General features: G+C 43.6%; 1 protein-coding gene and 1 non-coding gene across 3 annotated transcripts in view; both read left to right on the top strand.

The window, feature by feature from the left end:
• The window catches only part of rps6ka3b (ribosomal protein S6 kinase, polypeptide 3b), a 68,993-nt gene extending 43,828 nt beyond the window's left edge, over positions 1 to 25,165 (top strand). For both annotated transcript variants that reach the window (XM_005460958.4, XM_013264713.3), the window contains 20 exons: positions 4,588 to 4,704; positions 5,111 to 5,192; positions 6,404 to 6,484; positions 6,601 to 6,680; positions 7,046 to 7,152; positions 8,533 to 8,570; positions 8,706 to 8,848; positions 11,464 to 11,534; positions 12,040 to 12,128; positions 12,949 to 13,013; positions 13,124 to 13,226; positions 13,346 to 13,455; positions 14,002 to 14,127; positions 15,225 to 15,314; positions 16,561 to 16,719; positions 17,248 to 17,409; positions 19,181 to 19,257; positions 19,697 to 19,814; positions 19,940 to 20,080; positions 20,798 to 25,165. In XM_005460958.4, the coding sequence (XP_005461015.1) occupies positions 4,588 to 4,704; positions 5,111 to 5,192; positions 6,404 to 6,484; positions 6,601 to 6,680; positions 7,046 to 7,152; positions 8,533 to 8,570; positions 8,706 to 8,848; positions 11,464 to 11,534; positions 12,040 to 12,128; positions 12,949 to 13,013; positions 13,124 to 13,226; positions 13,346 to 13,455; positions 14,002 to 14,127; positions 15,225 to 15,314; positions 16,561 to 16,719; positions 17,248 to 17,409; positions 19,181 to 19,257; positions 19,697 to 19,814; positions 19,940 to 20,080; positions 20,798 to 20,920 (2,082 nt within the window). In that variant the 3' untranslated portion in view covers positions 20,921 to 25,165. The remainder of the gene's footprint in view (positions 1 to 4,587; positions 4,705 to 5,110; positions 5,193 to 6,403; positions 6,485 to 6,600; positions 6,681 to 7,045; positions 7,153 to 8,532; positions 8,571 to 8,705; positions 8,849 to 11,463; positions 11,535 to 12,039; positions 12,129 to 12,948; positions 13,014 to 13,123; positions 13,227 to 13,345; positions 13,456 to 14,001; positions 14,128 to 15,224; positions 15,315 to 16,560; positions 16,720 to 17,247; positions 17,410 to 19,180; positions 19,258 to 19,696; positions 19,815 to 19,939; positions 20,081 to 20,797) is intronic.
• On the top strand, positions 18,291 to 18,392 carry LOC112847967 (U6 spliceosomal RNA). Its single transcript, XR_003221804.1, has one exon. It is a non-coding gene; the product is annotated as a U6 spliceosomal RNA (small nuclear RNA).
• Positions 25,166 to 26,404: the final 1,239 nt, after the last annotated feature.

Here is a 26,404-nt window from a genome sequence, read left to right as displayed (position 1 = left end):
CATCAGCCGCTGCAGCGGTGGTTTCTGTGTGCAGGAAGAGTTTTAATACCAGCGCTGGAAGGCATGCTGGTCGTCCTCAAAAAGATTCACTGTTTACACAACCACGTGTTGAAAAACAGACGGCGAGAGCCTCTGACTAACGAGGATTAGCCATGAAAAGCGGTGTTTAAGTGACTCACGAGTGACGGCGAGTGTGAAGGTCGCTGTCCAGGGAGAAAACCGAAAGATTAAGCCTGGCAAAGAGTCGGGCTTTACGTGAGGCAGTAACTTATGTTTTTATGCATCGTTTAAGGAGTCACTCCATAGCTTTATGTGCTGCTGTCCAGGCCCATGTCCTCTTTAATGATTAAACCTTTGATGTGTTTGAAAGAAGCATTTTAAATACATTTTATTCATAGAAAAATATCCAAGCTGAGGCTCACTGGCAGCTTTAGTACTTGCTATTTTTCATTACTTGTTTTGGACACATTTCAGGCACTGAAGTGATCTCTAAAGTCATCAGTGAGAGACAGTATCACATCTTCTGTGGTACTTTTACTCAAGTAGAGTATCTGATTACTTTTTCCACATCTATCACACGTCCGTCCCGACTCCAGCGTGTGACTTTCCAATGAGAAAAAGGCAGAGAGGAGAGAGGGAGAGGTGCGATCCGGGGAGGAGAGGTGAGAACGGTTCAAATAAAGATAGAAAAGGCGAGAGAATCGGAGGGAACGAGGGAGGAAAGTAGGGAGGGAGCGAGGCGAGGATTTCTCAGAGGGAGAGAGAGGTAGGCGCAGAGAGGGAGAGGCAGAGGAGGAAGTGTCAGGGACAAGCAGAAGCCGGCACCGGCTCCATCCTGCCGCCTCGCAATCGATGCTCGAGAGCAATGTTAGCGCCACAGAGCCTGATCCGGAGTCGGGACTACAGGATCCATAATGCACTGGGACACCCCGCAGCGAGCAGGTCACCCACCTGGGAGCTGCAGGTATGAGGAGCGGGAGGGAGGTGGGTGGAAATAAAGAGGATGGAGCACAGAGCAGAGCAGGGAGGATGATGGGAAAGTGGAAAGAGGTTGGAAATGCGGGGTGGGATTGTTTACCTGTTGTCCGGTTTACTGCATGAGTATCCCGAGGAGGGGCGGGCTCTTCAGGAAGAGACGAAGGCTGAAGGATGGATGATGGCGCTGAGTACAAACAGACGCGCAGTGAGGCAACGTTAGTCAGCCAGCTACAGCGGGAAGCAGGTATCGGGGGTGGCTCCATGACAACTCTGTGTGTCTGTGTGTGTGTTGTGATGTCCTGCTGCGAGGGTGACGAACGCTCGGGAAGCCTGCTCAACCAGTTCTGTGATTCAGGGAGATGTGAAGGAGCCTGGACGAAAGGGAACTCTGATGGGAGCTGTTGTGTTTTTTACTCCCCCGACCCTTCTTTTCACAGAAATCCTTTCAAAATAAAACTCAGAAAAAACAAGTCAGAACTTGTTCCACTGATACGTGTCAGCGTAGCAGAGACACGAGATCTGTCAGTGCCTGATTGGTGCTGCTGCACAGGGGTGTTTCCTGGATGTGTTTGAATGAACCAAGGACAGGCGGCGGGCTCTCAGGATGTCAGTGTTTGATCAGAAGTAAGTAAAGTGTAGAAAATTGGCTCAGACGGGGTTTGAAAGAGGCTGTTATGGAGGCGACCGAGCACATTACCACAAGTGGTTCGCATATGCAGTCATGAGAAAGAGGAAGTGCATCCTCTTTCAAATCTCAGGTTTCATGTATCAGGACATAATACAAAAACATCATCTGGTCGTTAACAGCTTGTAAAGTTATTTAAATGATTTAAAAATAGAGCTAAAGTCCAGAAGTGGTGTGTGAAAACTGAGCACAGCCCACAGTTGAACCGCCTTTAGTGGCAACACCTTGAAGTAATCATTTTCTGTGTGACTTTGTCAACCTCGCACATTGTTGTGGAGGAATTTTGGCCCACAGTTCAGTGAAGTTTGAGAACACTTGTTTATTCACAGCTGTCTTAAAGTCCCACCGCAGCGTTTCAGTCGAGTTGAGGTCTGGACTTTGACTGGGCCCTGCTGTCGTAGATTTGCTGCTGTCCTCATTCTCCTCAAGCTTTAGCTGTGAGACACGTGGCCTCACATTTGACTTCAGAATAGAGTTCAGTGGAGTTCACGGTCAACTCAGTGTCTGCAGAACAAGCCCAAACCATCAGCCCTCCACCGCTGTGCTGACAGCTGGTATGATGTGTTTGTTCTCGTCTGTCCAAACCACTTTGTTCCACAAGTCTTGATTTCTTCAGATGCAGCTTTGCAAACCTCAGCTGTGCTGCCATGTTCATTTTAGAGACGAGAGCCTTTCTGCTGGGATGAACTTTAACACTTAACTGAGATCTGTAGAGTCTGACGTGCAGCTCTCGAGTTTTTTGCAGTTTCTCTGAGTATTGCATGATCTTGTCCTTGGGGTGAATTTGCTGGGACGTCCGCAGCGTGTTTTGAATGTTTTCCTCTTCTCACTGTAGAGTGACGGACTTCAGATTGTTAGCAGGCATCCCTTAGCAGCCAGATGGGCAGCAACAGTGTCTTCTCAAAATATATCTGAATGCTTCAGACCTGCAAACTCCTGCTTTCATAGAGCTGCTCACAGTGATGGTGATCAGTTATTCAATGCATTTGATTAGCAGCACCTGGCTCCTACTCACCCTCTTAATTCCTGTGAATGCAGTAAGGATTCTGCATTGTTATTCTGTTCAGTACAAATATATGAACAAAAGAATTGTATTTATTTAATATTAAAAGCTGTTATATTCAGTCACATTGTTAACACATCTGAGGCTTTTATTGTGAAAAGTAAAAAGAAGAATAAGCCTTCTTCATGATTTTCACACACAAACAAACTTACTCAGGCTGCACTCTGTGCTGTATCTCAGCGGCTGCAATGCATCATGGTCTATTAAAGCTAAAGTGGGTGCAGAAATTGATCTCCTGCCTTCTGTAATGGCTGAATTTTGAGTAGAGGATAAATGCAAAGTCACCTCCGTGTATTAATGGATGTTTACTTTAGTACTTTTTACGCTGCCAGAAAAGTTTATGGACATCCATCTGCACATCCATCAATAACCTGAAGCGTGCTACGGAACAAGCTATTAAAGTAGCAGAACTTCAGTTACCAAAACTGGAACATAAACATCTCGGATGGCCTGTAAAGCACAGTAATCCATATTATACGTCAGATGATCCATTAAAAATGCTCCAAAAGGCACCAAACAGTTGAAAGGCCCGGTTTAGTGACCTCGAATAGTGGAGGTGATGCAGAGCAGACAACCGTCCCCTAAAGCTGCCTCTGCTGGGATGCCTGGCAGTCAAAACAGCCTCAACTCCAACTCCAGTGTCCAGATAGTTGATTTATATATAACTCATCGTGACCAAAACAGTTAATCTATCCGGCTGTAAACATGTTTATTACTGCTGTAAATTTGGACATTTCAACATTCAATTCAATTCAATTTTATTTATATGGCACCAAATCACAACAACAGTCGCCTCAAGGTGCTTTATACTGTAAGGCAGACCCTACAATAATACATACAGAGAAAAACCCAACAATCATATGACCCCCTATGAGCAAGCACTTTGGCGACAGTGGGAAGGAAAAACTCCCTTTTAACAGGAAGAAACCTCCGGCAGAACCAGGCTCAGGGAGGGGCGGGGCCATCTGCTGCGACCGGTTGGGGTGAGAGAAGGAAAACAGGATAAAGACATGCTGTGGAAGAGAGACAGAGATTAATAACAGATATGATTCGATGCAGAGAGGTCTATTAACACATAGTGAGTGAGAAAGGTGACTGGAAAGGAAAAACTCAATGCATCATGGGAATCCCCGGCAGCCTACGTCTATTGCAGCATAACTAAGGGAGGATTCAGGGTCACCTGGTCCAGCCCTAACTATATGCTTTAGCAAAAAGGAAAGTTTGAAGCCTAATCTTGAAAGTAGAGATAGTGTCTGTCTCCCGAATCCAAACTGGAAGCTGGTTCCACAGAAGAGGGGCCTGAAAACTGAAGGCTCTCCCTCCCATTCTACTTTTAAATACTCTAGGAACAACAAGTAAGCCTGCAGAGAGTGAAGTGCTCTAATAGGGTGATATGGTACTACAAGGTCATTAAGATAAGATGGGGCCTGATTATTTAAGACCTTGTATGTGAGGAGCAGGATTTTAAATTCAATTCTGGATTTAACAGGAAGCCAATGAAGGGAAGCCAAAACAGGAGAAATCTGCTCTCTCTTTCTAGTCCCTGTCAGGACTCTTGCTGCAGCATTTTGGATTAGCTGAAGACTTTTCAGCGAGTTTTTAGGACATCCTGATAATAATGAATTACAGTAGTCCAGCCTGGAAGTAATGAATGCATGAACTAGTTTTTGACAGATAGTTAGACATGAGAGTCTATGGAGACTGACTCGGGGTGGAGCCTCAGGTGGCCACTAGAGGAACTGCAGTTTTCATTTTGCTGCTATTTGGTACAAATGGAGTATTTTTAGAGCTGTTTGAATTACAGCCAACAATTACTGACCTCAGTAATTATAACGAGCTTCAATCTGTGTGTGTGTTTCAGGATGACGTCCCGATTAAGGAGATCAGCATCACTCACCACGTGAAGGAAGGGTCGGAAAAGGCCGACCCTCGGCAGTTCGAGCTGCGCAAAGTCCTGGGACAGGGCTCGTTTGGAAAGGTGCGTATGTGTGTGTTTTCTTAGGCCTATCATTGCGTGTGTGGGCGGGGGGCTAAAGTGTCAGTTTTACTTCCACTTTCCCTCATGCCAGTGTTTGAGAGTGAGTTGCTATGGCGATGGCAGGCTGAGGGCCCTTCACTCTCGCACTCAGTATCATCGTCTTTATGAAAGAGCAATTAGCTCATGCTTGGGCTCCGAGTGTGTGTGTGTGTGTGTTTATGTTAATCTTCATGAGTGTGACCTGGATGATGGGAGCAACCCAAACAAACTCTCATCCTCACACAGAAACAAACGGCACTCACAGTGTGCATAATGACATCCAGCACTTACATTTAATCAGTAAAGATGATTTATTATTTTTTCTGTGTGTGTGTGTGTGTGTGTGTGTGTGTGTGTGTGTGTGTAGGTGTTTCTGGTGAGGAAGATCACAGGACCGGACGCTGGTCAGCTGTACGCCATGAAGGTGTTGAAGAAAGCCACACTGAAAGGTAGAAAACTGAAGAGCAGAGCCATTAAAAACACCAAAACCAGCAACCTAACAACACAGACTGTTTGTATAAAAGATGGCCACGCCCACCTTTTTGTCTCAAAATGCTCCAAAAGGCAATAAAACTGCATTCACTGCATTTTAGAGCAATGAGTAAATTCACTCCCGTACAGATGCAATGAAGGGAACAGATATGCTTAGATACCTAAACAGTTCTTGTCGCTGGCTGTTTACACCTAGAGACCGATTGGCAACCACCAGTCGCTGAAACATGGGATCGGTTGCAAAGTTTGCTTTGGTTGCTGGCAGACGTGCACAGTTGCCTGTACTTTGTATGGAAGATTCAGCCAAAGTTTATTTATATAGCATCAAATCACAGCAACAGTCTCCACGAGGTGCTTGTATTGTAAGATAAACACAATATAACAGTGCAGAAAAAACTCCAACAATCAAGCAAACACTTGGTGACAGTGGGAAGGAAAAGCTCCTTCAGAGAGCTGCAGACAACTCTTGCCTTCAAAGTAAAAGTTGTGCCTTGAAAAGTCACCGAAACGCTTTACCAAAAAACTTTAATGTGCGCTCAGCACTTTTCATCATTTTATTCATTTCCAAGTTAATTTAGCTCCATTTCAAACTAATGTAAGTTATTTAAATACATGTTTAAGATCAGCTTCATATAGCAAAAATATTTAGTTTAATCTGTTGGAAATGGCTTTAACTTTTTAAGCCATCTTTTTTTATTCAGCAGCTTGTCTACTAAAGTTTTCTCTTATTTGGAAGAGCTCTGTGTTGTATGCGTAAATGGCTTTAATTGTGAAAAAGCGAACAGGAAGAGTCCAGTTTTCTTATGTGTAGAACAAACTGAGCAGAAATTTAGACATGAAACCAAAGAAAGAGCTAAAGCGATGTGCTGAGAGAGGGAGAGCCGAAATAAATTCTTTAAATGAGTTTTGACTCGAGTCAGACGCCATCTGCTGCTGGAATAAAGCACAGCATGCTCCTGTGTTTAGCATCCTCTTTGTGCCTGCTCTTCTTTCTTACTCATTTCTCTTCCCCTCTCTTATTTTTCTCTGTCTTGCTGCATATTTTCCTGCATATTTCCGACTCCCCTCCGTGACCCAGTTCCTCCTTTGCAGCCAAAACAGAAACCGAACAACGGAGGCCGCGATTAATCTGGTGATTTTGTGTTTTCTGCTCTGTGTGCGTTTCCAGTGCGTGACCGGGTCAGGACAAAGATGGAGAGAGACATCCTGGTGGAGGTCAACCATCCCTTCATCGTCAAACTGCACTACGGTGAGTCAGCCAATAGCAGAGCTCTGTGAGGAGGAGTCACCGGCCAATCGGAGCTCGTCTTTGAGCACTGCGGTGGAGCTTTTTAAATACTAACTCAGTCCGCTCTCGCCCTCCAGCATTTCAGACGGAGGGGAAGCTCTACCTGATCCTGGATTTTCTCCGAGGAGGCGACCTCTTCACTCGTCTCTCTAAGGAGGTAACAGCAGTTCACAGTTTAAACCAACACAAACAGCGGGTATAGAAAGTACCCAGCATTTCTAATCGCTATTTAAATCAGTGTACGGTGGTCCCGCACCCGTATAGGCTGAGCTGTCAGCTGCTGAAAAATAAGCCCATCCATCCATTTTCTTAACCAATTATTCAAATCGGGGTCGAATGTGTGCTGGAGCCGAAAAAATCTGATAGAGTAAACTAAACCCTAAAAAGTCCGAATAAGAAATCATTAAAAAAAAGCTAAGTACAGGAGAAAAGACTCAGGCTTTTCATTTTTCCCGTACTGTTTAAAGGTACATGGTAAAATCTGGACCTGCAGTAATTAAAAAAAACACACCTGTGTTTCAGGTAATGTTCACAGAGGAAGACGTGAAGTTCTACCTGGCAGAGCTCGCTCTGGCCCTCGATCACCTCCACGGGCTCGGCATCATTTACAGAGACCTCAAACCTGAGAAGTATGCACACACACACACACACACACACACACAGCCTCATGCATGTAAACAAAGCAGCGTGCATCCCGGCAGGATGATTAGGTCAGCTGCCAGGTTTCCCTCATGGAGATCCCTAATGCAGTTAGCAAAATGGCTTTTCCAGGCCACTAATGTCTGTGTTTATGTTCAAGTCAACTCTGTTTTATTTAGAAAGCTTATTTAAAACAACTGGAGTTGGCCCCGTCTGTGGAGGCAGAGAAATGCAAGGAGAGAACAGAATTGATTTTAAGACTGTGAGCTGTTCTGTTATTTGGAGGCAATAACAGAAACGCCCGCTCACCTTTGGTCTTACGGTTAGGGGAGGCTGAGAGCTGATCTCAGAGAGCTGGAGGAAACTGTGGCGCTGGAGATCCTGACTCAGGGCTTTAAACACAAGTAGTAAAACTTTTAAATGGCAGTGCAGTTGAGCTCAGACTGGAGCGACGTCTTGTGTTTACCTCGTCGGGCAGCTGAGCTTTGAACCTGTGAATCAGAGAGAGTGGAGCTGGACCATCAGAGCTACAGAAGTCTAACAGAGAGGCGATGAAGGTGAACCATCACAGCAGAGGTCAGGCAAAGTGCAAAGTTAGCAGGAATAATCCTTTAACCAGGGGTGTCAAACATAAGGCCTGGGGGCCAGAATCGGCCCAACAAAGACTCCAGTGAGGCCCAGTGGACGGCTTTGAAAAAAATGTGCAAGTGGGGCATAAATGTTGGACTTTAAACTGTAGTTTCATAAGTTTTACAGCTTTTCGACCTCCACCCCGCATGGCCAGTCATACCAGAGTCATTAACCCTTTATTTACCATAGACTTGGCAGGCTTGCCTCTTTACATGACTGTAACTCTGTTACTGTTTGTTCAAAACAAAGAAGACAAACTGTTAAATCAGAGCTACCTTCTCTGCAGCGTACACGTTCATTTCTTACAATTTCAGCCCAAAGTGTCGTGCTGGCAGGTTTCTGTCATTTACTACAGCATTTCTTCATCATGTAGAAAAACTGAGGCATGATGTTGAAAGTTCTTGTTTACAAATCTCAGGGAATACTTGTGTAATTAAACTTCTTTACATGGACATGAAGGGGCGTTTCACTGGTCCGACCCACTGAAGTCCAAAGCAGGCTGTGTGTGTGTAAACCATGTAAAATGAGTTTGACGTCCCTGCTTTCAAACAAGTCTCCATGCTATAATTTAATGACGTGCCATTATGGGGAGCTGCTATCTGCCCCACAAATCTTTAAGTCTGGTCTCCACAAACTTGACTGTGAAAGCTCACTCATGACATGAAGGCTGTAAGTGCACAATCACACTGAGTAATGCAGCATTTGAAACAGTCTGAATACAGAAGCTTCTGTTGTTTCAGCATCCTGCTCGATGAGGAGGGACACATCAAGCTGACCGGTGCGTAACCTTACACCTTTTTTTGTTTCCTCATGTGTACCTGCCGCTGTGTTCAGATACTTTCTGCTGCTTTCTTGTTTTTATCACGTAAAGCTGTCACTGATTTTTTAAATGTGTGTGCGTCTGTGTGCTCAGACTTCGGCCTCAGCAAGGAGTCGATAGACCACGAGAACAAGGCCTACTCTTTCTGCGGCACGGTGGAGTACATGGCTCCAGAGGTGGTGAACAGGCGGGGACACACGCACAGCGCCGACTGGTGGTCATACGGCGTTCTCATGGTTAGAGTCCTAAATAATCAGATTACAATAAATCTTATCGCACTCATTGTGTCATATCAGCAGTCCTGCGGTCTCAGGTGAGCTGTAATGAGGTTTTCTCCTGGCAGCTCAAATTATTTGGAGCTATTTGCAAGCTGATAACATTTTTAAATAAGCTTTGTCTTCAGTAGTTCCCAGGTAAACATTGTTGCACAAAAAGTAACAAATTACATTTAAATTTGCTGCGTTAGTACAGCTCAAAAGCCCCGACATTTATGAGGAGGTAAACATCCATCCATCTGTTTTCTGCCACTTATCAGTCACAGCAGAGAAGCCCAGAGCTCCTGCTCCGTGGCTGCTTTTCCCAGCTCTTCTCAGAGGGACACTGAGGCGTTTCAAAGCCAGCTGAGAGATTTGTTCTCTCTGGCATGTCTGGGTCTGCTTTGGGGCCTCCTCTCAGTTAGGCAAGCTTGAAAAACCTCCAAAGGAAGCCGTCCAGAAGGCATCCTTATCAGATACCCAAACCACCTCAGCTGGGTCTTTTTGACATGAAGGAGTAGTGACGACGTCCTCCCACCCTCCCTCCCTCCCTCCCTCTGGATGTCTGAGCTCCTCACCCAGTCTCTAACCCTAACCCAGACACCCCACAGTGGAAGCTCGTTTCTGCTGCTTCTTTTCTTTCGGTTACAACACGCAGCTGAAGTATAAAACACAGCGAGTTTAGAACTGATAAGATATTTAAGACCGATACTTGGTTATTTACTATAGTGACGTATCGAACAATAGTTCACAGCTTTAACAAGCCAACGAGCAAGTTTGGAGACACTCTGCCCGACTCTGCTCGGGTCAGATGTTTGTAGTTTGTGGCAGGGAAGCTGCAGAGTTCCCCCTGGTGGACAGACTACGCACCACAACACTCACAAGATGGCTGAAGGATGTTTCTCCGCTCTCTTCTTTACGTCTTTAATTGTCATTTATTTATTATATGCCATTATAAATGTCGATACCAAAATATCGGCTAATAGATGAGGTCAGCTCGGTCGGTAGATACATTCATATTTCCATAGATATTTGTAAAGAGACGATTTTTTTCTAACTTTGGTTCTGTACTTTACTACAATGAATTTTTAATTAAACGACTCAGTTAAAGTTCAGACTTCCAGCTTGAATTCAGTGGGCTGAAAAGAAGATTGAATAAAACATGAGGAACTAACGAATTTATCACGGACTTCCTTCATTTCAGGGCTCAAAAGTAATTGGACAAATCAAAGAACTGAAAACAAAATGTTCATTTCTAATACTTGGTTAAAAACCCTTTGCTGGTAATGACAGCCTGAAGTGTTGGACTCATGGACGTCACCAGATGCTGGGTTTCCTGGATGTGAGCAGACAGTATGTCTCTGAACACATCAGCATTCATTCTTCTGTCCTGTGTCACATCATCAATGAACACCAGTGACACTGGCAGCCATGCACGCGAGAGCCTTCACAGTGCAGATGATGTGGTATGCTAGTAGAAGGTACAATCTAGCCTTTCTGTTCTTGAGGCTTGTGAGTGGCTTGCACCTGTCAGTGAACCTCTTCATGGTAGACTTGGATATCCATAAGCCTGCATCCTGGAGAGTGTCGTTCTCTTGGTTGGCTGTTGTGAAGGTCTTTCTCTTCACCATGGAAATGATTCTGCGATCATCCACCACTGTTCACCACCAGGTCTTTTTGCGTTCACCAGTTCATCAGTGCTTTCTTTCTTTGTAGATTTTGATATTGTAGCAATTTCTCTGATTAGTTTTTTCTGCCTTCGCAGCTTAAGGATGGCTTGACCACATGTTGCCTGTTCATAGCAAAATCTTCCAAATGCAAGAACAACCTCAGGTCAACTCCAGGCCTTTTACCTGCTAAATTGATAATGACATTACAAAGGAATTACCCACACCTGCCCATGAAATAGAGTGAAGTGTCCAATTACTTTTGGCTCCTTTTAAAAAGAGGGCGGCACATGTTAAGGAGTTGAAACTCCTAAACCTTCATCCAGTTTGAATGTGGATACTCTCAAATGAAAGCTGAGAGTCATTATACACATTATACTCATGTTCATAATAAAACTGTAAGTTTCAATAAACAGGTAAAAAAACTAGTGTCCAAATATAACATGGACCTAACTGTATATGCACTGGATGCAGAAACAGAGTTTTTTGCTGATATTGAGGCCAAAGAGGTGAGAAATAGCTGTAAATAGCACAGGGCTGCGTTCACAGGAACACACCATGAGACAAAGAGGAGGGCATGACTTTATACACGCTGAGGGCTGATTAACGAAAAGACACGGGCGCACATAATCAAACTGATTTTCAGTGGTTATTATTTATTTTGAGCTGTATGCTGGTTGTTTTATCAGTAAAATGTTCACTAACAGAACCGTTAACATGGAGTCAGGTGGGATGGCGTGCGTTAACAATCCAGAAACACACAATGCTGATCACACTGAGTTGTTTTGCTTACTTGAGGACTATCAAGTATAAAGCTATCTTTCAGCTTCCTGTTTTCTGATCATATTGCACATTTTTATATCAGATCTGTCTTAAAAACTCATTAATAATAAACCTCTGAGCGTGATGGTGTCTTGTTCTTTCTCACAGTTTGAGATGCTGACGGGAACGCTGCCGTTTCAAGGAAAAGACCGGAAAGAGACGATGACCATGATCCTCAAGTAAGACACCTTACACTCCTATCTGATCCCCACCCTGCAGCTTTTATTCGAGCTCCCTGTACATCCGAGAAGAGACAGAGAGAGAGAGAGAAAGTACAAGAGAGGCGAGTCAGCCCAGGGGAGGATTTTTATTAGAGGAGACAAAGTGCAGCACTCAGGAGGAAGAGGAGGAAGAGGAAGAGGAGGACTGGATGGACAGAGGAGAGAGATGAGCAAATGTGCTGGTAGCTCTTCATAAAAGAGAGAAAATAATCATGTCGCAGTCGGTGAGAATTAAAGGAAATATTAACCCCTCCTTCTTCCTCTCTCGCTCTCTTTTGACTCTCGATATCCGCCCGGGGGGAAAACTGCTGAGCAGACTCTGCAGAGTGCTGAGTGTGCTTCCTGTGTGAGATCGACATGTTTCTGTCTAGTCTTTCAGATGCTGGGTACACAGTACAGAGCATTCGATATGTTTCTCTCTCCGTTTCATCCCCCCTGCTGCCTCTCTCTGTGTCTATCGCAGGGCCAAGCTGGGAATGCCGCAGTTTCTCAGCTCCGAAGCTCAGAGTCTCCTCAGGAACCTTTTCAAGCGAAACCCCGGCAACAGATTAGGTAAAACCTCCACACACGAGGCACGTTGAGAGGGTGTTAAATGGGTTTGTGGTTTAACAAATATCTGAAGATTCCTATCCACCAATCAATGGAAGCATTTTCGTAGAATATTCTTCTTATGTTTATTTATGAAAGCAGTCAATCAGATTAAATAATGACAAAAATGGGAGCTCTCTGTTTTGACCTCTCTAGCCTCCTCTGTCACACCAACCCTTTGCATGCCCTCCGTCTCTGTCCAGTATATTCGCTGTCGCTCCTCTTCACACATCCAGACCACCTCAGCCTTGTCTCTCTCTGACTCTATCTCCAAAATGCTCAACCTCATTTCTAATCCTGTCCATCCTCGTCACTCATAAATAAAATCTGAGCACCTCCAGCTCTGCCAGCTGTCTTTTTATCAGTTACATCACAGCCCCATTCTGAGCCCAGTTTGAGCTTCAGCAGGTCGCCTCGACCATGTCTGCATGCATAAATGCACTGTTTAGTTGTCGCCATGTGATTGGCTGATTAAGATGCTTACTACTGCTTAATGAATAATCACAATGCAGCAGGTGGAATATTTAATGTTTCGAGCTGCCTTCATCGCTGAGGGCACCAAACACAACCCGAGGGCCCCCAGAAGCCACAGGTTCATCCTGCATCTGTTACAGCTGTGTAATTCACACTGCCCACAGCGTAACATTCAGACCTTTATGGTGTTTGTGCTTATTGTTTTTCTGTGGAGATTACCTCCAAACAAAGTCTCAGCGGGTCTAATGCAGCCTGTGAAAATGTGATTACAGCAGGATCGTGCTCATTGTTGGTGCGGTGTTTGTTTTAGGAGCTGGGCCGGATGGAGTGGAGGAGATCAAGAGGCATCATTTCTTCAGCACCATCGACTGGAATGTCAGTTTCTCCTTTATTGAAAAAACTTTATCTGCTTTAATGATGACAGAGTCGTCTTTGAGTGTGTTTCCTTGTCCTTCTGATGTTCCTCATATTTCCTCTCGCTGCAGAAGCTGTACCGCAGAGAAATCCACCCTCCTTTCAAGCCAGCAGCGGGGCGACCTGACGACACTTTCTATTTTGATCCAGAGTTCACAGCTAAAACACCCAGAGGTACAGGCTGTCACTCCTCCTCCTCCTCCTGCCCTTCACACTGTGCAGAGCTGAACTGCATTGCCGTTACAGTCCGACTTCACTTCGAGCATTAACAGCTGTTTCTCTGTGTGAACCAGACTCGCCGGGGGTCCCGCCGAGCGCCAACGCCCATCAGCTGTTCAGAGGGTTCAGCTTTGTGGCCATAACGGAGGAGGAGACGCAACCACTACCCAACGCTATTGTACAGGTACAGGCAAACGCCTCAGAGGCAGAAATAATCCAATTAACTGGGCTAACCCTCAGTGGACGGAGGCGAAGAGCACAGCGGGGGGGGGGGCTGTCTTCACACTCCACCCTGGAAAATTTCATTCACACATTTGCTTTCCTGAGGTTTCACTCCTGCACCTCCTTCCTTTCTGGCAGAAAGCAGCCAAAAGCAGATTATGTGGTACCTTTATGACCGGCAGTAGATGACATCATGGATGAGTCGTTTTTTAAGTGCTTTAAATGAAACAAGAACATTTTCCAAAATCTCCTGAGAAACGCATCTACACGTCACATCTCTGCAGCCCACAGCTGTTGTTGTAATTTGTCAAAATAACAATAATCATCTAATATAAGGAAGAATAATCATAGCATGTAGGGACTCACTAATGTGAGCAGGTTCCTGGGGCAGATTGGTGAAACCGTTTGTAATTAACGCTTAACGCACAGCATGAGCACGAGTCTAAATCAGGCCTGAGTCGTTAGTTATGAGGACTCACATCTGTTTACATTTTTTCCTTGTGTGCAGCAACTTCACAGAAGCACGTCCCAGTTCGCAGACGCCTACGAGATCAAAGAGGACATCGGAGTCGGCTCCTACTCCATCTGCAAGCGCTGCATACACAAAGGAACCGGCATGGAGTACGCAGTCAAGGTGAACGCGCACAGCAGCCCAACATCTGCTTTTGTGTTGTTAATACACTCAGGGTGTCGGCAGGTTTGGAAGGTTTCTAGAAAGAAGCTGATGATGTACTAAGAAGTTATGAAAGATTTCTATGACAGATATGCAGATATTTATCGATTCTTCATATTTCTATGACCATGTGAATGAAACGCGGTAGTTTATGAGGGATGAGAGATGATTCGGCCTGTTTGTTGAGCTTTCTTATCCATTTTAGTTTCGTTCCGTTTGCCTCCTCTGATGCTCACAGTTTACTGTGTCGGTATTTTTGACATTTACAGAGTTAATTTGTTTGAAACAGCTTAAAATGAACAATAATTACACAAATGCTGCTCATTTGAAAAACGACAGTAAATAACGAGGACGTAACAGATCTCAGCTCCAAACTAAAAGTTGGCTTCGGATTTTTTGTGCTGCTGGTTTGGAGACATTTCAGGATATTCAGATACTGTTGCTGTTGGTGATAATGTGCATATTTGTCAAAAATATGAATAAATTAACATAATTTACACTGTTTTTCTGTTTTAATGCCATGTTAAGTGATGCATTATCTAAGTAGCAACCATTGTCATCCAGTCCTGTAAAAAACTAAGTACACTCCATAATTCAGTGGCTTATAAAACCTTTAGCAGCAACAACTTGAAGCACATTTTTCTGTATGACAGAAAACATGACTGTGTAGAAATTTAACGAACTCTTCTCTGCAGCACTGCTTCAGTTCATTGAGCTTTGCAGACATTCATGTATGCACAGCTGTCTGGACACCCTTCTGTTGTAGATCTGCTGCTCTGCTTGGGATCATCGTACTGTCGCATGATCCAATCTGAAAAGCCAGCACGAGTCCATGTACACACCTGAAAACTGCCAAAGTTCCTGCTTTTATATTGCTGATGATCGAGCACCTGCCTGCTGCTTCCTCTCTTATTTCCTTTCCTCAGTGTCCTTAGTTTTTGACAGGACTCCACAATCCTGTCAGAACTTTGTTTCAGTGTGTGGGATGTAAAAGGTCTTAAACTTTAAAATACTTTCAATAAAAACACTTTATATTCAAAGCACTGTCTCTGTGGCAGATTATCAACAAGTCCAAGAGAGACCCGACGGAGGAGGTGGAGATCCTGCTGAGATACGGGCAGCACCCCAACATCATCACCCTCAAAGACGTGAGTCACTCCCAGCAGAGTTTTTAATTGCTCTAAATCTGCTGCTAAACTTAACCAGCCTCTTCAGCCTCATGGTTATTTTCTTATGTAACATTATTTAACATGTGCAGCTCCTCCATCAAGCCCAAAGGTATCCTGACGTATTTATAAATGTATTATGTCATACTTAAAGAACCGCGTCTACGCCAACATTTGAGCATCACATCAGTTACACCAGTGGTTCCCTAACTTTTTTTTGCTGGGCCCCCCTTTGTTTTACAAGAAAAATGGATTGGAAGGAAGTTGGTTTGGAAACATATTTGGCAATGCTTCATCTCCTGCTTTGCGTTTGTGTGGGAGCCCCGTCAAAAACCTGTCCACAGTGTCCAAGCGCTCTTTTTTTTTTTTCTTTTCTTACCACGCCCCCCCTGCAATGGCTCTGCGCCCCCCTAGGGGGCGGGCCCCACACTTTGGGAACCTCTGAGTTATAGGAACACAAACCATCAGTGTTGTTGTTATCGTGACACCATCGATGATTTAAAGGTGCTCAGTGTGTCCTCCTGTGTTCAAGAATAGTTTGAAACCTCGCAGGATTTCTTTACGCAAACAACAGCTGTGAAGAAACAGCTGTAATGAATCTAGGCTGGGCTGTAATTTTGTGCAATGCCAGAAGGTGGAGCAGTGAGTCACCTGCCCCCTGGTGGTGAACATTTTGGTTAAATTTGCACAGGTTAATTACAGAATGCTCCTTTAACTTTAAAGTCTTATTGTGAAAATCACCCTCAGCCTGTGTTAATATGGAGTGAAGCTGCCGTGTGACTCATCCAGGGTCACTTTCCCACCTCTGGGCTCGACCTGAATATCTGGCGAGCTTTTCCACGTTGCTGTCGGACAAACAAAAATAATAATTTGCATGCTGTGATGCTAATGATTTCATTTTTTCTGTGACTCACTGCTAATTAGAGTTAAAAATATCGTCCTGATGATGCTGCAGCTGCTGGGTGAAAATGCCCCCGCTAGCATTTGATCCAGTAACTAATGATGGTTTCATCTAAATTGATGGTTTCCACTTGAAACAGAGCTTAGAGACCGCACTGAACACCTGCATGCTGGTGATTCTGCAGCAGATGTTTGAGGCACTTATAAACGTCTAGTTCCACAAATTTGTTGCTTTAATTTTAAGAGCTGAATAAATAAATTCACAGGCGATTTCTGTGACTAAATCGCTGCTGATTTACGTGTGGGTTGGTTTATTTTCGTGTCGTAGGTGTATGACGACGGCCGGTCGGTGTTCCTGGTGACGGAGCTGATGAAGGGAGGCGAGCTGCTGGACAAAATCCTCCGTCAGAAGTTTTTCTCCGAGCGGGAAGCCAGCGCTGTTCTCTACACCATCACCAAGACGGTGGAGTACCTGCACGTGCAAGGGGTGCGTTTCTCCAGAGGCCTTTAAGAGCAGCAGTAAAACAAAGAGATGGACACAAAATGTTCGAGCTCGTCTTTCTGTGGAGACGTGCTGGCGTTTGGCTGTGATAGATGAGAGCCTCCTCTCCACTGTATCAAATTAAAAATGATCTTTATGAGTTTAGGGACTTTCAAGTCTCATGTAATATAAAATGATGTTAATTCAGTAAATTAAAGCCCCGTTAGAGCTGAACAGGAGGATAAAGCAGGCTGTGACAAGCTGCTAACATATGAGCGTGCAGTGTCCACTCCACAGCAAACGAATATTGACAGAAGAAACTGATTTAAACATGAAATAAGCCCATTTTTATATCATGCAACAATCAAAAAGTACGAATAAAGAATGCCAGTAAAATAATAAATGTTTACTATGTTAGACAAATTTGACATGATGTAAAATAGCTCTGATCCAGCAGACGTACGTTCGAGGTCAAGAGAGAAAAAACCTGCTGTAGTCGACCTCCGTGACTCTGTCGCCCTGCTGGGTTTACAGGTGGTGCACAGAGACCTGAAGCCCAGTAACATCCTGTACGTGGACGAGAGCGGGAACGCCGAGTCCATCAGGATCTGCGACTTTGGCTTCGCCAAGCAGCTGAGAGCGGAGAACGGCCTGCTCATGACGCCGTGTTACACCGCCAACTTCGTCGCCCCTGAGGTACGTCGGGGTTCCTGCTTCCTTTATTTTTTCACCATTATGTTTTATTTCCTGTCATCATCGTGCGTGGTCTGTAGGACATTATGCACTGACCTGAACAGTTTTAACACCTTTTTACTTAAACTTTCAGTTTCATGAGGTTCAGAATTCCTTTCCATATTTTGTCATTTAATACATTTAAAACAAACATTGAACAAAAGAAAAGTCAAAAGTCTCCCATCAAAGTGCAGCTCCGTCAGGTCCCCTCAGCTCGAGGACAGAAGGGACCGGAGCACACTGATTAATTCACAGCCTTCAGTTGTGTGAACAGACTAATGTTTTGACACTCCTGCGTCTTCATCACAGTCAGCTGTTGTCCTTTAAAAGCTGAACAACAAGTGTTCAAAAACTATCGACTGTTTCTGCTGACACTGTTCAACTCGTAGAAAATCTCTGTAAAGATTTATCAGCTTATCTGCTGATACATGCAAACTAACCCTGATGCTGTTTACCTGTGGAATAATCACAGGTAAATAATACCAGCCAGTCTATTGTTGCTTGTTTCTCTCAGAGCTGTTACAGTCTCAGAGTTCTCCTGCATGACTATTGTGGACTAAAGAATCCATGATAGCTATAATTAATCTCATCTTAAGCTTTTTCTTTTTACCGAGTGTTCACTGTGTCTAAACACAGTGTGTGTGTGTGTGTGTGTGTGTGTGGATGTCTTAAGGTCGGAACTAATTACACATCATGGTGCTGTACATTCAGGTCCATAAGTATCTGAATAATGACACACCTGTTACTCCTCTTCATCCCGGGAGGAGGATCTGCCCCGTCCGTGTCTGTCTGGGTCTCCTTGTTGAGGCGTTTCATCTCTCCTGTAAGAGGTTTCTTCAGTTTGTGCTTGATTTGACAAGCAGGGACACAAAATCAGAGACAACACAGAGAAGATTAGCACAGCACCTCCACAAGGATGAGACGCAACAGTCAAACTCTACGATTAAAGCTGAAATACTGACATTCAGTCATCAAAATACTGATGGACAATACAAATGCTGCAAAATGCTGATTTCCTGTTGCCACCTGATGGCGCTGTGTCTCTCAGTCAGTATTGGCACGTAGGCGCCTGGACTCTCGTCACGCATGTAAAGTTTTGGGTAAACTTCTTCTGCTGTAGAGAAACATTGTAATTCACCATGAACAAAAACTCAAGTGCTTCACAATTTAGCTTCAAAAAGGTCGTCGGGTTAAGCGAGGAGGAGAAGATGTCAATCTGACAAATTCTCTTGGATTTTGTTAAAGTACAGTGCCTGGAAATTTGCCAAAATCAGGCTCTGAATTCAAAATACTCAGGTTGTTTTGTGGTTCAAGAAGTTCTTTTTTAAAGTCTGGACATCACATGACAACAGATCCATAATGTATAAAATATTTGTTAGCTAGCTTCCTGCTCCATAAAAATCTTTTTAATGAGATCAAATAGATTCCTTTTTTTTTACATGACTCTCCATATAAACACTTAAAAGTGATTTCTTACTGTTTTCTTTTGCTGTCTGCACCTGTTTGCACCTGTGCGTCATCGTTGTGTAACTAAGCCTGAACCAAACAGTCTTTCAAAGACAAAGCATGCTCAGACAGCCCTGATGATACAGCTGCCAAGTGTAGGGAATATAAATATATGTGTGAGAGGTGTAATCTTGATCATTTGGAAGGTGTTGACGCTCTTTTTGTTGCAGAGAAAGGAGACGGCAGGAAGTTACTTTTGCTTGAAACTGGTGTTTTCTGTTCCTGGCAGGTGTTGAAGAAGCAGGGTTATGACGCAGCCTGCGACATCTGGAGTCTCGGAGTCCTGCTCTACACGATGCTAACAGGGTAACAGCCACAGAGACTTTACTCATCACTTCTAAGAAACTTAATTTAACATCACAGCTTCTTACTTTTTCTTTACCTGACATCAGTTTGTCAAAGATGCTTCTTTGTTACAAAAAGTAAAAGAAACCCCTACAATGATGGTTAATGGTTATCAGGCGGTTTGCTAACCGTAGCTGGTTGATGGTGAGCTGGTGGTGTTTCCTGATGAGAGGCTCTCGAGTCAATCTGAAGGACTCACTGAGAAGGCAAAATAAAATTCCTTATGAAACAAATGTCATCAAGGCAACAAGTGATGATCTCACATTTAAATTATTTTGATGTGTTTACACTGTCTGTGTGAAATTAATGCCTGTTATTTTGTAGTTTTGGTGCCTGTTCTAGATGTTTGCAGGTCTTACACTTTCTGCATATCATCATGTCCTTTGCTCTGTCCTTCCAGTTTCACTCCATTTGCTAACGGTCCAGAGGACACCCCGGAGGAGATTTTGGCTCGGATCGGCAGCGGGAAGTTCTCGCTCAGCGGAGGATACTGGAACTCTGTCTCAACTGAAGCTAAGGTGGGGACACCGACTATTTCCTAACAAACACACAGAAAAGTAGCTCCTCTTGAAGTGAACCGCTCACCTTCTCTCTGTGATTGCCATGGTGACCCGGAGTTCATTTGTAACCTCTGACCCTTTAGGACCTGGTGTCTAAGATGCTGCACGTCGACCCCCACCAGCGGCTGACAGCAGGGCAGGTCCTCAGACACCCGTGGGTGACGCACAGAGACCAGCTACCCAAATACACCCTCAACAGACAGGACGCACCACACCTCGTCAAGGTAACCATCCATCCATCCAACCATCCATCCATCCATCCATCCATCCAACCATCCATCCATCCATCCATTAATCTGTTCAACCATCCACCCATACATCCATACATCCATCCATCCATCCATCCATCCATCCAACCATCCATCCATCCATCCAACCATCCATCTATCCAACCATCCATCCATCCATTAATCTGTTCAACCATCCACCCATACATCCATACATCCAACCATCCATCCATCCGTCCAACCATCCATCCATCCATCCATCCATTAATCTGTTCAACCATCCACCCATCCATCCATCCATCCATCCATCCATTAATCTGTTCAACCATCCATCCATCCATCCATCCAACCATCCATCCATCCATCCATCCATCCATCCATTAATCTGTTCAACCATCCATCCATCCATCCACCCATCCATCCATACATCCAACCATCCATCCATCCATCCATCCACCCATCCATACATCCAACCATGCACCCATCCATCCATCCATTAATCTGTTCAACCATCCACCCATCCATCCATCCATCCATCCATTAATCTGTTCATCCATCCATCCATCCATCCATCCATCCATCCATCCATCCATCCATCCATCCATCCATCCATTAATCTGTTCAACCATCCACCCATACAGCCATACATCCATCTCTCCATCATCCATCAGTAGTTGATTGATTAATCGATTTGTATTCTGGCTCCTCCTACAGGGTGCGATGGCGGCCACCTACTCTGCCCTTAACAGGAATGTCCCCCCGGTCCTAGAGCCGGTGGGCTGCTCCACTCTGGCCCAGCGGCGGGGGTTGAAGAAGATCACTTCCACCGCTCTGTGACCTCCTCTTTCTCCTTCACCCCCATCTTTTCTTCCTCCTCCCGTCAACTCTGACCTCGATCTGACCTCCGCCGGACCTTCCCTCTCCCTCACTTCGGTCCGGCGGGACAGACTACTGATGGACCTGGGAACCGCTAACGCCAAATAGGAGCACAGAGGCCGCCCCCCTCCCTCCTCGATCTCTCCTTCACCTTTGCGGGCTCTTCTGACTGGATCTCTTCTGCTGTCTTACCGTAGAGTCTCAGCTTTAGCATCACTGTTCAGCAGCCGGACTCAGCTGTAAAGAAAACCTTAAAGGGCGAGCCCTACGTTTCTTTTCTCTTTTTGCTTTGGACAATCAGCGCTAGCTCGCAGACCCAGAGGGCGAGTGCGTGTCAGGAAGATAAAAGTACTGTATTTATTTACTCCAGACGGGGGAAATCATAGGAACAAAGTAATGTAAGGTATGCATTTAAAGAGCTAGAGTCTTTGTTATCATACTGTGGTCATGGTTCTGCGTAGCTGTAGATCCTGCATTTAAACCTCAAGTAGCCTGAGAGATGACGGCGTCTGCAGAAAAGGACAGATGGTGGGAATCACCGATTAACATTCAGCCCGACGAGCAGAGCAGCCTCAGCCTCAAAATGATTTTAAAATCCAAAAAGCTAAAGCAGCGTGTTGGGGTCACTGAAGGTCAAAAATTTAATAAAATCGAACGGGAGGAAAAGTCTTTTTAGCTTAAAGTCCTAAATTTATGAATAGAAAATGACAAAATTAAGAGAAATGAAACAGCAAATGTTGATGGGAAAAATTCCAATTTTACCTGAAAAAGAATTTTGCAAATTGATTAGAAAAATAAATAAATAATTATATGAGGAAAAAATGTGAAAATTAGTAAGAAAAAAATGGCAAATTTACCAGAAAAAAAGAAAACACCTCGCCAATTAATCCGAAAAAAATCCACATTTTGAAAAACAAAAGTGGAACATTTCATTAAATGTTCCACTTTTGTTGGCTCCGTGTGGCGCCGCACACAAACATAATGCATATCCACCCTCTGTAATCACGTCACACACAGTGGCACAAATGTTTTTCTCATAAATCTGCCATTTCTTTAAGAAAAGTAAATGAAATAGATTTTATTTAACCTTCAGTAACACGCTGCAACAGTCTGCAGCCCCGTGTTGTTTTGAGGATCACTTTTGTCGGACAAAGAGAGACCCGCTATCCAGTATTTTATCTTTAATGTGCAAAAACAAAGCAAAGAACAAACATCTGAGCCGTGTTCTAGTCCAGAGTGTTTGACGGTGGGCTCTTTCAATCATCCAGCAAACTTAACGACACCTCCACATATTTTTTCTTACTGCCAGTAAATCCCACGATAAGATGCTAGAATCACTCGCTGTTTGTTGGGATTTGTTGACAGCAAGAAAAACGTGATCGGATTTATTCTTTGAACAAACAAACAGAGATCCAGGAAATCACGGAGGAGTGATACAAGTGTGGAAACAACACTTGGAGCAGAAAAGAGCCCACTCTGTCTTTTTAACAGTATTTTTTTTGTCCAGCATCAATTTTAAGCTGCACATGTTGAGCTTTTGCTGCCCCCTGGTGGCCACAGGAAGGGTGTCCTTCTGAAACACTCCTCCCAGAGTAGTTTTTACCATCAGTATAACTTCTTCTGGACACTCTGGTCTTATATTTAACACTATTGTCCTGTTATGTTACTCTTCAATCTGGTTTTTAAAGATCATAATGTGATGAAGGGCATGAGAATCGAAGACAGAGGTGCTCACTCCTCTTCCTCAGGAGACTGGAGGCAAAGCTTGAGCCTATCAGCAGCTGGTATTTCAAATTTTAGCACTAAAGCTTAAATAATAATGTAAAATATCCAAATAATTAACTTTATCTGAACTTCTGAGCGTGATCAGACTGCTTACTAACAAATGAGCTGCTGATAAAACCCTGAAACATCAGTAAAATCAGGTGTTTGTGGAGCAGGGCCGAGCACCTCTGATTTAAAGCTCCGCTCTGGCTTCTCTTGTGCACCTTTAGGATGTGCCAGTAAATTTAAAGCAGAAGAAGAGGCCACAGAAGCAGCTTTAACTCTGAGTTTTCTCCTTCTTCCTTCACAAACACAAACTAAAAGGATGTGTTGCCTGCCTGTAAATGAGGCTGACAGGTGAAAAAGGCGTTCCTCGCCGACGGTCACGCGGCGTCTGTATGAGCCGGCTGATCTCCTCCGTACGTGCAGCAGAACTGTAAATACAGAACATGTCGAGCAACTCAGGTTTCTATGAATCAAGACAATGCATTTTTATACGTCCACGAGGAGGGGGTGTACATACAAATATTAAAAACAAAGCACACAAGTGTGAGTGGAAGAAGGCGAGCGGGGCACGGGGAGGTGTTTATCAGACCTGATATGGAAAAGAGTTCAGCTCCAAAACCTGAATCCTTGTTTTTGTCTTTGCTGATGTCTTACATTTACTTTTCAACGTGTTCTTTGGAGTCAAACTCTTCTGTCTCGACTGCTGTGGCGCTGTTTCTGCCAGGTGAGCTGGCGTGTGGTGCGTTTCCTGTGTTTGTGTCAGCAAACCCTTTAAAAATCTGAGAAAAAAAAACACTTTTCAAAACATTCCAGCAGGAGTCGAAACTACCCGCAAACCACGTTGGGCGTGCAGTCGGAGGTCCAGTGGTGGAGAAATCAGTGAAAGCATTAGTTCACCGAAAATTGTGGACGATCTTTGTGAAAAGAATCAGTTCTAGCCACTAAAATACAAACGTGTCCGTCTTTTCTCCATTTAATATCTCATTAAACTGAAGGTGTTTGGGGTTAGGCCCGAATGAAACACTTTCAAGAACAAATATCTGATTAATTGTGTCAATATTGGACTTCAAATCCTTCATTCATCGTCACAGCTCACTGATTTTACATCCTGGATTGATACGAGCGCCGACGTCGCTGCCAGACGTTGTTACGGCCTGTTAAATTCCTCCAAAGCTTCCTCGTGTCCACAGTGTTCGTCATTCAGGGCCATCATGTTCCGTCCTCTCTGTGTGTGCCTCTGCTGCAAACAAGTGATCGTCACATAAAGCAACAAGTGCGGGACTCAGACTGTGCCAGCTCGTTTTCCACCAGCAGAAGAAAAACAAAAAGACACATGAAAAAATTCATGTTCAAGTCTCTTAATGGTGTAAATCATTTATGTTCAGATTGAGGTTCCAATTAAAAAATTCTAAATTAAGAGAAAAAGTTTTAAAACAGAAACTGTAAATTTAGAAATAAATTGTCCCTAATTAAGTCAGACTTTTAGATCAAAATGCTGGAATGCGACATTAAACAGCTTTTTAAACTGCAGAGTCACATGTTAAAGATGAAATTATGATATAAGGAGTCCAAATTTTATAAAAAATAATAGTGAGACAAAGTTTCAACACACCATTTTAGGCTTTAGAGATTAAATATGAGATTAAAATGTGAAATATTAAAAGGTAAAGTCAGATTTTGAAAAACAAAAGTGGAAAATGTGAATAAAAAGTTCAATTTAAAGCCAAATTCCATTTTTCAAAACATAAAATACTAGTTGAGATTAAAACAAGTACGAGATGAGAGATAAGTACGACACATTCTCAAATAACAAATCAAATTATAAGATAAGTTGTTTTTAAAATACACATTTGGATTCATCTTAGATTAAAAAGTCATTTTTTATTAAATGGCTTATTTTGAACTCAAACACAAATCTTTGAAATGAACTTTGACTCTCAGTTATGACATCTGATATTTTTAACTCAGCGAGACATTTTTTACTCTGTGGTGTTTGTCCGTGTTCATCTTTTCCTGGTGGAGATGATCTTCCACAGTCACTGAGCTTCTTGCTTCTGCGGGTTAATGATTAGAAACTGCTTCCTCTCTGTGGTCGTCTGAGTGTCTGTGAGAATAAAGGGATGAAATGCAGATTTTCTTTATGTTTTATATATAATTATTGAATATATATATATGTAAGTGTTGATCTCTTCCTCGTCTATCCATGTACAGCTCTGGGATGATGAAACATGAAACGCTGATTTTGTTTCCCCTCTTTATGACCAGAGGTATAGCTTTCTTTCTTCTCTCTTCATCCTCACTCCTCTTCCTCTCCTTCTCTGATTTGATCCTGTCGGAGACGCAGTCAGCCCTGCTGCTACGCCAGCTCTCAGTTTTTGTACCTGCGGCGAGAGCTGGACTTTCTATTAAAAACAATAAAAACAATAATCAGTCAAACGAGTGTCGTGCTTTGGTCTGCCTGAAGCTGTTACCTCATTTCTGTCTAAAAAAAAATGTTCTCGCTTTCACGTTGTTACAACTGACAGCAGAGACTCTGGACACTTGAATTTAAATTTGAAAACATAATAACATAGCTGATCCCTGGTAACACATTTTAATGAGCATTAAATCAGTGTGATTTTTACTTTAACACAGCAAAAAGCGCCTGTTAGTTTATTGCAGACCTGGAATGTAAATGTGCCTGTGAAGCAGCTGGGTCAGCTCCTGTTGGTTCAGTGTGCTGTAGGATAATAATAGTGTATGTTTGAGGAATATTTTTTACTTTTTACTTTATTTAACACAATTCAGGGGGCTGCATACTGAACTTAGAGGACAGAAGCAAAGTATGGATCTGATGCCGATTCCAGTGTGTGTGGTATCGATACCATGGATGTTCGGATCGTTCTGCCCACCTCACAGTTCAAAGCTTCAGATGGAGTGGACTGCAGACAACGTCGCCACCATGCACAGCCGTCGCAGTCCTGATGTCAAACCGCTCATGAGCCAAGAACTCAACTCAACTGTTGCTCGCAGGTCCAAAGTCCTGTCTTCAGATGAAAGTGAATTTTGCGTATCATTAATAAGATGAAGCTCCCAGAGCAGGGATGTCAAACTCATAACACTGTGGGCCACCAGAGGGCAACCAGTGAAACTCTTCTTTCTGTGAGTCTTTATCTTAAGACGTCCAGTCTCAGCGCTACGCATCAGTTTCTCTACATGGTGAAGAAATCTGTCAGCACAACTCTTTGGGATTAAACTGCAGGAAATACATGTTTAAAATAAAATAAAAATCTGGTGCTCGGACCTTTATTATAGTCCTGTAACTATAAAACAGGATGTATTTGTTAACAAGGGTTTTATTAATATTTGTTTTAACTTATTTTAAACTGAAATTTCTTTAGTAGAAAGTGAAAAAATTGAACTTTTATGACATTTAATTGTTTATCTGCTACTAAATGACTATGTGTAGTAAGCGTGGCCATGGGGGAAGTCTTAAAATAAGCTTATACACGACATTTGAAACTCCAAAACTTTACAACATCCTTCACATTTTCCAAAGCTGTCCACTGGGCTCTACCGGGGTCTTTACCAGGCGGATTCTGGCCCCTGGGCCTTATGTTTGACACCCATTATCTAGAGCCTGGAAGAGGAAAGTAGAAGCCAAGGTGCCTGAAGTCGAGTGTGAGTTTTATGCAG

This window comes from Oreochromis niloticus, linkage group LG9 (genome assembly GCF_001858045.2).
Source record: "Oreochromis niloticus isolate F11D_XX linkage group LG9, O_niloticus_UMD_NMBU, whole genome shotgun sequence".
Taxonomy (NCBI): Eukaryota; Metazoa; Chordata; class Actinopteri; order Cichliformes; family Cichlidae; genus Oreochromis; species Oreochromis niloticus.
This window is presented reverse-complemented; position numbering and strand designations above follow the sequence as displayed.